Genomic DNA, 13,362 nt, shown 5'->3' with positions numbered 1-13,362 from the left:
TGCCACTACATAAGCTTCAAGAGTCAGGCCAATTATGCAGCACTGTTCCACTTGTGGGGAAAATTTCTTTCATCGCTGACCATGATATTACTGGAATACACCATCTTCCGAAAGGTTCATCGCAATATCAGACTTTCAAGTAAAAATTCACCTTCTAGAGTCTCGTCAATAACTACCCAGCGGGAGCGTCTGCGAGAATATGCTGCCCAAATTTAGTCCTTGCTCTCTCTGTGCGAAAATTTCCTGGCGGGGTGTTGCGGCATCGTGGCATCTTTGAAGATTGCAGCGATATGAATTAATTCAGCCTGAGAATGGTTAACCCCGAATACCGTTACGGTTTGCTCGTGGAAGCCCCGGAAACGCTCCGGAGCAAGCCTGCAATGGTCATCCGTAGCTTATACGCCCGGTTGCGGACGTACACACTATCTATGAGTGTCTAGGCTTATTATATGGTCTAGGCTTTCTTTGAAGTGGAACTGGGATGCAGAGCTACTAGCGGACTCTGATACGAGGGCTCAATATAGCTCAATGTCAAGGGGACAATTTCTTACCCCTGTCCAAATTTCTTTAGCGGTCACTTCGACATCCTAGGTCTATCACTCTTCCCTTTGAATGCATTGCCTTTCATGAAGGACGGCTCAGTCCTTGCTTCGTACAGATCCTTCATTGCGCACACCTCTAATGAAGCTTCACCTCCACTTTGCCAAGCACAATCATTATGTACATTTTCCATTGGGAGAACCACAATTTGATTATCTGTACCTTCATGACATCCATCTGTTCGGTTTTGTCAATGAGCGCCGATGATCATCTCGAGGCTAGTTCAGAATGTTCTTCGGGGACTTATGAGGTGTTCTGCCAATAAGCATCCACTGTGAGCCAATAATTCACCTCGTGGATCCAGTTTCAGTTTCAAAGTCAAAGCTGTCAGGATCAATCCCAAATAAGTTTTTTACAACCTATGTCGCAGATCTGACAGAAAGAACTTGAAGGTGGATAGAGGCCCCAATCCTAGGAAATTGGACAAGTGAATGAAGCGGGTATGTTTAAAGCTAGCAGTAAATGGACATGCCAGTGGACATTCGCAAAGAAATCAGGTATTTTCAATAAATGAAAACAGTCATGACCACAGTGATAATACACATAACAGTGCACACTAAAAAACCGCAGGGATACCCCGAGGGATGACCTTCTACACTTACAGACCATATCTGGGATACACGGTGAGTCAGAGCAGGTAATACAATGAATTCAAGAACCGAGAGCGTACCCAGCCACCTAACACGGGTCCCAAACATCGTGCTAAGCTTACAATGGTTTGTGCGAGACCATTAGCATACCCAACAGCTTCTGGCCGGGTCACTATTGGTACGAAGTAAGTTAATATCGCATCAAGTATCTGAAATTGGAGTGAAACGAACAGCAATTCAGAAGGACGGATATCGAAGTGAACGCAAAGGTCATTCCACAGTAACGGATAGCTCTTCGGGGTATCATTCAAAACGTTCACAGAGAAAATGAGCACACAGTACATACGTGCTGAGTGCGAGAACTATATTTTCGAACATCATCATTCAAGCTGAGAGCAGATATCGGACTAAGTCTCACCAGTCATAAGTACCGATTTCTTGTGATCATCCGGGTATCCAAACGGTGCTCGATATAACACGACCGTTAAATATGCCGGTACAAAAAGTATCGTGCCTAGTCGATACATGGTCAAATGAGAAAGTTGACCTCTTGGAGGGCTGATGATGTATGTAAACGTTAGAACAAGAGAAGAAAGGAAATACATACCCCACGTTTCTGAATAGACCACCTACATCCTGAACAACTTGTCTAATGAGCAGAACAGAAAACTCACGGATACAAATAGAACTGGTAGATGATCTGAGCGAACCCCATCAACCCAACTATTGAAAACAAAAAATGAATATAATAGTAGACGTCTTGCATATCGCGAAAACGTACTCAATTGCGCAAAATCGCTTGCATTGAGACCAAGTCCGCCTGCATCGTAATCGCTGTCAGGAAGCTTTAGAATGAGCTGGAATTAGAGGGAAATCCATTCACCTAACCAAATAAGACATGAAAATTTGATCGTGTGTTGTCGTGTGCAATGCAAGTAATCCAAATTGAGTGATAACAAGCCATGGGAGTGGTGCAGATGGAGAAGATATCCCCGCATCTAGAAGTGCAGCGGTCTCCCCTTCATTGAGATGCATGGCGGAAGGTTGCCTTGATTCAAGAATGGGAGGTAATTCCCGTTCAAGATTAGTCGTGAGATCAGTTTCTGAGTTACAGGCGGGGTTTTCGAATACATCGTGAGGCGTACTCACCCCAGAGTTCGTGAAAATTGATGGGAATTGTCGAGGAGTGGATGTACCACCAGCTGATTGATAAACACTAAGAGAAGCATCCATAGGCCTCGTAGTTGAGGGACGACGAGATGACCGACGCCGGGAGGGAGATTTAGTTGTAGAATAAAGATGTGAGGGATGATCACTGCGTCCTCTGTGGCTGTGAACATCAACATGAAATCCATCCTCGAATTCAAAGATGTTGTGGCTCGTGTCTATATGAGTACCATCGTCGTCATTCCCTTCGACATTCAAGGCAGCGGCGACCCAAAGATCTGCGATGCTGTTGATGGCATTCTCGTTCGCCAGCACTACCCTTTCCACAACACTACGGCTGTCCGGTTCATCATTGTCATCGTGATAGAATCTAGAAGCGGGTATACTCCCACTCAGGCCTGGGTAGAATGACAAAGGCACTGTCTGTCGATATCCAGAAGTCCGATCGAACGTGGAATAATGGCTTCTTGCCATGGCATTGGACCTCGAACTTGACATCGTTATTGTTCGAGGGCCCATTGGGATTCCGGAGGAGGTGGAATGAAGAGAGTGGTCTTGTACCCAGGATTCCGGCCCGTTCGCTGTCAATGGATGTATTGACGACTCGCGTCGTTGAACTGTTCTAGTCGAACTTTGCGTCGTTGACAGTATGTTTTGTACCTCGAAATCAGAGTTTGGGGAATGAATCTCTATTTTTTCCAGATGAGGCTGGACTGAAGTTGTTGTACCATCGCGGCCGAGAAAGCAGGCAAGAAATGATCCTAGGCACTTGAAGATAAGGAAACTCATCAAGGTTGATAATGAGTGCACTGCATACCCGCAAAAAGTATTGACCCTGCGATTAAAGAGGGGAGAAGGTATGGAAAGTCGTCTAAGATTTTCCAGTGCTGAAATACTTGCCACCTCTCAGCTGGACGCTCGACTGATAAGTGGTCAGCAATGCAATACTGCTTTAAAAAGAACCTTTATCACAACTTACATGAACCTCCAATAATTGGGCCGAGAAGTCCCCCGAATCCCCAGAAAAAGCTACGGTGACAACAACTGAGTTATCGGTTCCGAGGAAGCATAGCGGGAATGTTATACCCAAGAATAGCGTATGCTCTACCTTCATTCGAACTATCGGTAATGAAGACCACAGAACCTCTTGCCACCCCGACTGCACCAGCGAAAATCCCTTGCACAAGACGAATGCATATTGCTTGCCCTATGTTTTTGGATAGCCCAAAGGCAGTCACAGATACTGCACTTCCGAACAGCGTGACCACCAGCACGAATCGGCGACCATATCTCTCAGCGAGTGTTGCCTGTATGCATCGACAAAAGGGTCATACGATCAGCGCAATTTGGTCAGAAATAAAGTATAACCTACCCAAAGCAAGGAGGTCAGGAATTGACTAAGAAAGAACATTGAGACTATTCTTGCTAACATTAGAATTGGCAAGAATGATAAGGTAGTGAAGATTTACCCAAGACCCCTGTCCAGAATGCTGCTTCTGCTTCATCAGAGAACCCAAAGCCTACAAGAAGAGCATTGGCGGGAAATAATCACAGGTTGAAGTGAAAAGAAATACCTTTCACCATGAAGAGCAAGAATGGCACTGACACGTTGGAAGAGAGAAACTCTCCAAGCATTGCCTAACGGAAACAGGTCAGTGATGTAATGTACAAGTTAATATGAGTCTAAGCGTACGATCGAGAGAACCGACATGGGCAAAACTGGTAGAGGTGTACTCAAACTCTGAGTTGAGGAAGGCAACATAGTGGGAATGGGTGCCACTTCATCATTGAGCTCGTGTCCGTTCAACATTTCAGGCGTTATCTCTTGAACAGGTAAAGAACTGTTGTATAACATCCTAAGGGCATGAAACGTGAGGTAGGAAAAGAGTAGAAACACCTTTTTATCCCAGACGTAGAAATCAAAGTGATGAGGGCGTTCGAGAAGAATCGACGGCTTAGTGTAATGAGTGGCGTTTCCTCACTGATATGAAAATTCAGGTAAAGAAGCACAAATCAGAGTATGGACGGTTTAAGCTGGTTTAAGCCCTGGGCCTGATGCTCCGGGCCCATCAGTTCCGAGGTCGCAGGCTCTATCCAAAGAAGTCCTGAGAAGCTGAGAGATATCCGCCATAAGTCCTGCGCTAGGTGTGGACGATGGTCGGGACAATAGCTGACACTCGCTGACAATAGCTGTAGATGTGCCATAACGGTTTCGCTGAGGGAATTTTGCCAGACTTGACAGAAATCGGAGTAGTGAGTTCAGAATCAAGCTTGTACAATGTACATACCAGTCCTGACAGGAGTACTACTGTAGTAGATAAAGGGCAGGTATTTTTAGCACCAAAATATTTCGCATCGAATAGCTATAATACCTCAACGCCGCGCTGTTCAAAGAGCAACTTCGATACCACGATAACGCGTAATACAGTGAAATTCTGACTTTTAAGGAAGTAAAATGCGGTCTCGATTCGGTGAGTTTGAAGGGAATTCCACAAATCTTGATCTGTGCAGTCAGTGTCAGGATCTCAAACGTACTCGAATTCTAAATTTTGTATACAGCCAGTCCTTCTTAGCTCAGTTGGTAGAGCGCGTCACTAGTAGTGTGCAATAAATGACGAGGTCAGTCGTTCAAGTCGGCTAGAAGGAATTTTTTGACATGTATTTATGGTACCAGTACCACTCGACCCTTCAACTTTGAGTTTCTCAAGTCCTCAAATGCTTCCAAAGCCTGTACCAAAGGCCTCGTCTCAATCACAGGCCGGACCTTTTTATCCTTCAAAATAGCTAAAACCTCCTCTAGTTCCTTCTTAGTTCCCCACATGCTTGTCTTAATTGTCACCTCTTTCCTAGTTACAGGAACCAGCGGCAGTTCGAGGCAAGTTGCACCAAGACCAACAATAATAATAGTACCTCGAGGACGAATATGCTCAAGAACTGATTTAAACGTAGGCCCTATACCAACGAAGTCGTATGCAGTGTCAACGTTGAGGTTGTGGCTGTATAGCAAGGGCCCTAGGTCTTCGGGCTTCACAGCATAGTCTGCACCAACTTCAAGGGCTTCCTGAAGCATCTCATCGCGCAGATCTACTGCAATCACGGTTTGTGCTCTCTTAAGATTCTACAACCATCACGAATATTAGCAATATCACCGAGCAAAAAAAATGATGAGTACGAACTTTGGCAATCTGAACTGCGTTGATGCCCAATCCCCCAACCCCCATAACTAAAACTGTCTCCCCTGCTCTCAGATCCTTCATCGCATGATAGCTCGTTAACACTGCATCTGTAGAAACTGCTGCCAACGGTGGTGGGATTTCATCCTTCGTAGCGTTGACCGGAACAATAGCTCTAGCACGTACAACCATATACGGAGCGTAAGAGCCGTCGATACCAAGACCACAAGGAAAATATCGTGCGCAGAGATTGTCCGCATCGATAGAGCAAACCGGACAACTGGACAGGAGGCACGGATTCCGGGCATGGATGACGACGTATTGATTCAAATGAAGGTCTGCATATGTAGACAGTACGGATTCACCGAGAGCGATTATTTCGCCCGCGCCTGAGCACCGACATCGATATGAGGGCCTGATGTAAATGGCTAGGCATACCTTCATGGCCCATAGTGAATCTGAACGGCCAATCTTGTCAGTATACCAGTCCCCAGGTAGGGAGCTACGCTCACGGTTTTGTCTTGGTGTGTTCAAATGAATTGTCGTAATATAGCATATCAGAGTGGCACATTCCTGCAGCCAGAATCTTCACTAACACTGTCACCACAGTCAGCTTTTCCACCGTGAACCACGAAGGAATTCTTCATGAAATACCCGACCTTCATCGGCTGCAGGTTCGGGGACTGATATTCCAGCTTTAGTCAACGTCTGCGCCCCAGGAAACCATCGATATGCGGTCATTTCTTCTCGTAAGTTAGACATCGAACGTGAGTTGTGGTAAGTGTGACTTGTAAAGCGTGCGACCCCAGAAAAGAAGAGGGTAGGAGTGTGTGAATTAAAAAGCCGCACGCGCCAAAGGATTGGTAACAAGGTCTTCAGAATCGATATCAGTAATCGCCCATGTAATTGCGCAGAGTTATGCAACTTAAGCTTACGTAGTTTGGCTCCTGAGTACAGACTGTGACTGTGTACCGGATTATCTCAGGGCCTGAGAATGGTTCAGGGGGTTAGGGATATGCATTCGCTCTTCCTAGGTTTGAGGGCCACAAGTTCGGCGAACATGTACAGATGGATGATCCACTATGAGTCCCGATCCATCCCGATATCGAACCCAAGCAGAAGATATGTCGATTCAAGTTGTTCTTGACGAACAGATATATACCCATGTACCATGTGCCAGCACGTATGTCTGGATTCGGCTGATAAACTATACAAATCACTGTAAGTCGTCTTCTGCACTCTATCGACCGTATCTTCCCGTCTTGAATAAGGTTGGAAGGCCGTGTTTTCCAAGACCACGATGATGACCGGATGCCAGGGAGAACGACTTCGAATACGGCTGAACCCGTGAACCTCCGCGACTCAACATCATCGGAGCACTTACCCAATATCTCAGAAAAAGGAGCTTTCAAGGTAAATTTTTGAAACCACGATTCCCTTTCTTAGGGCCTAATTGAACAGAACTTTCCGCCTTGATTCCCCCTTGAAGTCGATTGTCCTCCGTCAACTGCTTGTACATACATAGTAAGCGTCGAAACCTTTCCGCTGCGCTGTGACTCATGGATGACTCGGATTGGCAATTCTGTTATCGGATTGGAATCAGAATCAGAGCTGCTCGTATTCTTGCTTCCCTGAGCGTGTTGACTATGTGGCGGAAGTTTGAAGAGCTTCGGTTTCTTGAAGAAACCGCATGCTGAGCGTTAGAGACTGCATGCATATATCATGACCATGTATTGGTCGCGACGGGGATCTTGATCGTCTTGCATTGCACACGGTATACGTTGTCGAGTAAAAGTTCAACGTTATCAATTTTTTCACGAAGAAATTCACCATTCATTGAATGAATACCGCAAATGCCTCTTCCTTAAAGATGCAACAGAACTCTCAGCAGACAAAGGTACTCAAGATCTCTTCATTGTCTATAAGCATCCTCACAAAATTATCACAATTGAAAAATACCGAACATACCTCCCCCGAAACATACAACTACGACTCAAGGCAAAACATAGTTCCTCATTCTTCATCATGGCTACCTGTCTTCGCGCTGCTCGTCTTCTCATATCAAGCGCTTCCGAAATCATACAAGACGGTGCAGTCTTTGTAGAAGGCGGAATTATAGTTTCGTCGGGGCCCTGGTATGAGATTCAACCTACGTTGCCTGAAATTACGAAAATCCTAGACCTTGGAGATGTGACTTTGATGCCTGGTCTCTTCGATTGTCATGTTCATCTTTTCATGGACCCATCTTCATTCCAGACCACAGAGGCTACCCCACTTCTGGACTCAGAATTGATCCCTAGGATGGAGAAGAACTGTATGCGAGTGCTAGACGCTGGCGTTACTACTGTAAGGGACTTGGGGTGCATTCGTACACTCTCCACCGAATTGAGAGAGCGAGTGAATGCGGGCTTAGTTCAAGGACCTCGGTATGTACATGTGCTAATTATACCTTTATTAAACCAGCTGTTTTTTCTCCACTGACATCTGCACCAGTATTTTGTCAGCAAACGCTCCCATCACTGTCCCCGGAGGACACGCATGCACCTGGGGTGGTATTGCTACTGGTATCGATGAGTGTAAAGCAGAAGCTCAAAAAAGAGCTCAGGAGGTAAGCGGCCTGGTTATTTTGTGTTTCTAAACGGATGTGTTTCATACCCCGGGATCTGGCAGGGAGTCGACGTGATCAAGGTCATGACCACGGGTGAGTACTATTGGATCTCGCTTTTCTTTTGTGTTCAGCGTTTTGGGACCTCTGATCGGCCGTCCTTTGGCCGTATATTTGTCCCTTCAGTATCTGACATATGAATGATGGTTTCAGGAGGATTCCTTACACCAGGTAGCTCACCCGCAAGAGCGCGTTACTCCATTGAAGAGCTTTGTGTTATTGCGGAGGTAGCTCATGCCCATGGGATTCCTGTCACAACCCATGCAACGGGTGTAGAAGGCATTGAACGAGCGATTGACGCAGGGTTTGACTGTATTGAACATTGTTCATGGAGTGTAGGTAATGATTTGACATCGATATTGTCGTGGTCGCTCCTAAAAATTTCTTGCGCAGAGGGCGGAACAAAATTCGATGAAGAGATTGCCAAAAAACTGGTTGCACAAAATGTCGCTGTATGTCCGACAATGAATACCGCCTGCATGGAGAAGGACTATTTCTGTCCTTGGGATACTCGGGAAACTGTTTTGAAAAACCTAACCAGCTTGCGAGAACACGGCGTTCAAATAGTCGTTGGCACGGATAATGGTATTGGTAAGTACGATGTTTCCCCTTGAGGAAGCCGTTCGAGATATGAATATCATACACTAATTCCCATTTTCAGTCGCTTGCCCATTCGAAAGATATGCCGATGGACTCTCCGTCCTCGTCGAGGCTGGCTTCACTTTGCGGGAAGTCATCGCATCTGCAACTGAAAAGGCCAGCGAAGTATGTGGCTTGGCTTCTGTAACAGGAAAACTTCTCCCTGGAATGTCCGCCGACATCGTCGCTTTTGCTGGGAACCCTTTAGAAAGCGTTGAGTCTTTTTTAAATCCCCGCTTTGTGATGGTGAGGATAAAATTTTTGAGCTTGGTTCTGTTGAATGATATCCTACGTAGGCTCGCGGGAGAGAACATGCACTCACTCCAATTCCTCCTGTGGACAACTCAAATGTAGCCGCCGACGTTTCCAAGATGCTCAGGAAGGGAGCCGGACTTTCCACGGAGTGATAATCCGATAATCCTCATTCTTTGAATGAAATGTCACTCTGTTGTATGCAAAAACAATACATAAAAACTCCATAACAATGTCTCTCCAGGATAACTTGAGGAAGTTCAGAAAGGAACAAAGCAATTTGGGTCCAACGAAATTGAGCTCGTAAACAGGGCCACGCTCCAAATGAGATTTTTGAAAAGGGACCGATTTACTCACACATGAAATTTGTTCCTTGTTCCAAGAAATTGTTCTAGTCTTCCGTGAAAGATCTGTACCCGCTCAGCCTAGGTAGTAAGCGGTGGGAATAGATAAATGAGGCTTTTGACACAATTTAGACTGAAATCGTACACAGTAGTACAAGTGAATTACAAGGATGTTGCTTTCTCAAATTCCCCTACATGTGGGGCAGTTCACTTCTACTTCTTTTCAAGGAAGAAAATCCAAGGACCCACCGTCCTCGGAATCAATGTCGTCTTCGCGGCAACAATCGAAGTACGGTCCCCAACGTTTGCTCGGGTCCAAGCCTATTTTTTCCCTGACCAGAGAAAATTTCTCGTCATTGGCGTATTTGACCAGGTTAATCCAATGTTTTTCGTGTTCGTAACTTTCGTCAATATCGCCATCGTTTATTCTGTCTTCTGCATTGCGAGTGAAAGCATCTAAGACATAATCTATGCGTCCTCCTTTTTCAAGGTAGAACGGTACTGGTGATCCGAAAGACGACGAAGGGAAGTCAAGTTTGAACATATTGGCTCTGGTAATTGCGTTAACTGTGGCTAGGGAGAAGCCGCTATCGGAAACGACTCCATCCAGACCTGTGGTCTCACCGGCAAGTGAACGACCCGTAAGAGAGAAGATAGCACCATAGCCCCGAAAGAAGAATTGATAAATTGGAAAAAGCGAGGGAGGAATAAGTGGCAAATTGTGACGAAACAAGAAAGGTCGAGTCTTCGATGCGAATGGGCTTGCGGGGGGTAAAACCCACAGCAGCGTCTTCAATCATATCGCCATATAGTTCTGCCGTAGCTAGAAGAAAAGTGTTAATTCCGTCGCATTCTACTAAGGATAATTTGAGCGGGTTACCTTGCAAACAAAATTTCATGCGAGGTGACAACCATCCTTCTTCGCAGGAGCCACACGTACAGCCATATTCGCGGATTTGGATGTATTGATCGAGGGACTGCCAACCCGCGACATCCTGATCACCCATTGCCTGTTTGAGTGAATATTCCGTAACATATTCCTCTTTCAACGCAACCTGAGAGCGTTCTAAAGTATTCCCAGGCATGACTTGAGAGATCATCTGAGAGAAGTTTTGTGAAGTGTGCTTCTGTAGCGCTTCCAATGGAGTGAGACCAAGCTTGTTGTCGCGGTCGTGCAAACCAGCATATACATCCAACGAAAGAAGCAGTTGCGAATAGCATTCGTGTCAGATTTAAGAGCTGCGACGAAGATAGGAGTGAAGCCAAGATTGTCACGACGTGAAGAGAAGAATCATCGACTTCGTAGAACGCCTGAATTTCTTGGACGATGTGCTCCCCATTCGTGTCACGAATATATGCATGAAGAGGGTACGCGGCCTTATATTGCTCTGGGGACATTGGTTCACTGTCGAATGGAAACATGTCATGGACGGTTTCAGCATCACCATCTACAGCGATAAGACGAGAATGATGGTTCGAATCTGGCGAGAAAGCGAAAGACGAGTGTGACCAATGCGATGAAAGTGATTCTGAACAATTGAGTGAGTATATGCTCTGAAATGTGATAACATTTGTGCGTACCATACAATAAAATCTGATGACCTTGTGTAGATCTTCTTTGCGAAAATTCTCATTCATACGGCAGACAGTACACCAAGCTGTCTGGTTTCACGTAGGTTCCGCTAGTGAGGAGACTCTGAAGCAATTTTGAGCCAAGGCCTTGCCCACGGAACTGGAGAACATGAGGTTATATCATGACCGGAGGAGTTGTAAACGTACTGGAGCTTTCACGGTCACATCAAGGATATAAACCTGCTCGCCTCTGCTCGCCCTTGTCCATCTCCTGGCCCCACCCATTTCCACTGCGGAAGCCAGGATTTACGAAAGCGTTTGATGAAGCCACGATTATCAAATAAAGTGATGCTGAACTCGGTTGTTTCCTGAGAGTCACCGTCAAGGACCCACAACAAATCCTCTCGCGAACGTCTGATCTTTTCTTTATTTACAATTAGGCCCTGAAGATAGCCTTTTTTTTCGCGTACTGGATGCTTCAAGGTGAATTCAGGATAATCATACTCTTCTGGAGTGCAGAACGTGGTACATAGTACAATCTGAAAGAAATAAGGTCAATGAACTGGACATTAAAATAGAACTGATTGTTTCGTTGACTGAAAGACAAGATGAGAGACACAATTGAGAGACGCCCACAGGCCAAAACAGCAACATACACAAACTGCGGAATCCATTACACAATATATACCAGCAGAGTATACGTATGTAGTTGTATACAAGACGATGATATGTCAAAAGCCAGAAATGACGGGGCATATGAGAGGTCAGTACTTATGTCCTATTACATGTACACTAAGAGAAATGATTTAGTGACAAAAAAACACCGACAAGGATGATTTTTAGATGCTAGAAATTTGATGTATGCGCCTAATTGGCTCGGCTTTTACCTTGCGCATTCGCGGAAGCACTGCGAGAAGCATCCGAACTTGAATCGCTCGAACCTTCGGCGCGAGGAATGAAGATAGGGCGTGCGGCTTGACTGGCTACCATGCGACCACTCGAAGAGCCGGAAGTAGATGACGTTTCAGGTCCACTCATAAGCCCACGAGTGGGCGCAGACGGGATGGGAGGGTAACTGTTCATAGCTGGCATGGGGAATGATGGTCGTTGAATGACAGGACTAGGAAGACTAGAATAGTAGGGAGGGTTTGGATAATTGTATCCGATTGCGGGCTCCCTTGGCGGAATCGCATGATGACTATGTTGGCTCGACCAGGTTCCACGATAAGGCGCTTGAACCGGGGGAGGACCCATATAAGTCTGAGGATATATGGCGCGCGCGGTAGACCGGATGTTCAACGATTCAACGTTAGTCAGTAGATTGCTTTCTGAATCACTGCGACGAAGCGTCTCTCGAAAGCGGGAGGTGCTCGCGCGAGAGTTGGGTCGGGGCAAATTCACATCGTTGGCTATATACGGTGAAGTACGGTTCTGATGTCGGAAGGTTGTGCTTGTGATATTGGGACTGGAACGTGCACCCCCACGAGAGCTCATGCTATCCTGAGATTCGGCACTGGGAGATGCTGGATCTGGCTCAGCCTCATCTTCATTTTGTGAATCTGTGCTTTCAGCTCGATGTCGCGGACGACTGCGACGTTTGCGAACACGCTTGTCTCCAGTCATGTTCATGTTCAAAGACCAATACTGTCCTTGACCAGGTTCTGTGATAGGTCGAGGCGTCGAAATGAACTCCGCCTTCAAAGATAACATATGTCGTATAGATCCCTGATAACATAGTCAGTCCGTGGAACTCCAGTCGGTGATTCGGACATGAAAATTTCACATACCTGCCATTTCTTGTCTGCGAGGTTCTTGTAGTATGGAAAACGTTCTTCGATAGCATGATATATCTCTCTCAGTGACAACCTGAGGTTCGGACTCCCAGCAATAGCTAGATGAACAAGTTTGGCATGCTTCTCGGAAGGCTTTTGACCAAGGGGAGGATCAGGAATAGCATTTAGATTGACAGGAATACCGTCGGGAATGTTATATCGACGGCGAACATTTTCGATGGTCTCTTGGCGTCGAGAAGTCTCGACACTAGAAGCGTCCGGAAGGGATTCGTATGAATTATGTCCAGAAGACGATGAGGACGAATGATATGTACCAGCCGTGTCGCTGCGGTATTGATATTGATCTCGGTAGTAAATTCGCGCTTGACCTGGAGAAGATTCGTAATTGCTATCCTGGATTGATTGTGGGGGCATAGATTGAGTCCAATGCTGACTTTGCCCAACGTCTACTTGCGGAAGGTAGTTAGAATTTGTGGCGGTATTTCCGTATTGTGACGCAGAATAATATTGAGACGGATATCCCATTTCAGGTCCATAGCTGGTCGGAGAGGATGTCTGCGGCATTGA

General features: G+C 46.0%; 5 protein-coding genes and 1 non-coding gene across 6 annotated transcripts; 2 read left to right on the top strand and 4 right to left on the bottom strand.

Annotated features, from left to right (window-relative positions):
- Positions 1-1,103: 1,103 nt before the first annotated feature.
- On the bottom strand, positions 1,104-4,167 carry C8R40DRAFT_1162828 (uncharacterized protein; the record flags this gene model as incomplete). The annotated part of the gene is made up of 14 exons (XM_046230292.1): positions 1,104-1,211; positions 1,271-1,362; positions 1,422-1,481; positions 1,609-1,748; positions 1,865-1,913; positions 1,972-2,024; positions 2,074-3,118; positions 3,175-3,279; positions 3,337-3,386; positions 3,444-3,664; positions 3,730-3,773; positions 3,827-3,877; positions 3,932-3,995; positions 4,051-4,167. 14 exons carry the CDS (start codon positions 4,165-4,167, stop codon positions 1,104-1,106), a joined length of 2,199 nt encoding a protein of 732 aa, XP_046082078.1.
- Positions 4,168-4,915: 748 nt separating this feature from the next.
- Positions 4,916-6,450, bottom strand: C8R40DRAFT_1123534 (alcohol dehydogenase). Its single transcript, XM_046228903.1, has 5 exons — positions 6,190-6,450; positions 6,043-6,127; positions 5,969-5,988; positions 5,534-5,919; positions 4,916-5,475 (listed from the first exon to the last, which is right to left on the bottom strand). The coding sequence occupies exons 1-5, from the start codon at positions 6,290-6,292 to the stop codon at positions 5,020-5,022; spliced, it is 1,050 nt and encodes a 349-aa protein (XP_046082077.1). The 5' UTR covers positions 6,293-6,450; the 3' UTR covers positions 4,916-5,019.
- On the top strand, positions 4,921-5,004 carry C8R40DRAFT_t213. The gene has a single exon. It is a non-coding gene; the product is annotated as a tRNA-Thr (tRNA).
- Positions 6,451-7,356: 906 nt separating the features above from the next.
- Positions 7,357-9,515, top strand: C8R40DRAFT_1123528 (uncharacterized protein). The gene is made up of 8 exons (XM_046228902.1): positions 7,357-7,449; positions 7,499-7,956; positions 8,024-8,138; positions 8,201-8,231; positions 8,349-8,534; positions 8,589-8,786; positions 8,857-9,080; positions 9,131-9,515. Exons 2-8 carry the CDS (start codon positions 7,556-7,558, stop codon positions 9,239-9,241), a joined length of 1,266 nt encoding a protein of 421 aa, XP_046082076.1. The 5' UTR covers positions 7,357-7,449; positions 7,499-7,555; the 3' UTR covers positions 9,242-9,515.
- Positions 9,516-9,940: 425 nt separating this feature from the next.
- On the bottom strand, positions 9,941-10,769 carry C8R40DRAFT_605529 (uncharacterized protein). The gene is made up of 2 exons (XM_046235597.1): positions 10,311-10,769; positions 9,941-10,253 (listed from the first exon to the last, which is right to left on the bottom strand). Exons 1-2 carry the CDS (start codon positions 10,528-10,530, stop codon positions 10,051-10,053), a joined length of 423 nt encoding a protein of 140 aa, XP_046082075.1. The 5' UTR covers positions 10,531-10,769; the 3' UTR covers positions 9,941-10,050.
- A 1,826-nt stretch (positions 10,770-12,595) lies between these two features.
- C8R40DRAFT_1055560 (uncharacterized protein) lies at positions 12,596-13,209 on the bottom strand (the record flags this gene model as incomplete). The annotated part of the gene is made up of 2 exons (XM_046225009.1): positions 12,596-12,727; positions 12,790-13,209. Coding segments are annotated over 2 exons (552 nt in total), but the record flags the coding sequence as incomplete, so codon positions are not given.
- Positions 13,210-13,362: the final 153 nt, after the last annotated feature.

The sequence above is a fragment of the Lentinula edodes genome (assembly GCF_021015755.1).
Source record: "Lentinula edodes strain Le(Bin) 0899 ss11 chromosome Unknown C8R40scaffold_40, whole genome shotgun sequence".
NCBI classification, from domain to species: domain Eukaryota; kingdom Fungi; phylum Basidiomycota; class Agaricomycetes; order Agaricales; family Omphalotaceae; genus Lentinula; species Lentinula edodes.
This window is presented reverse-complemented; position numbering and strand designations above follow the sequence as displayed.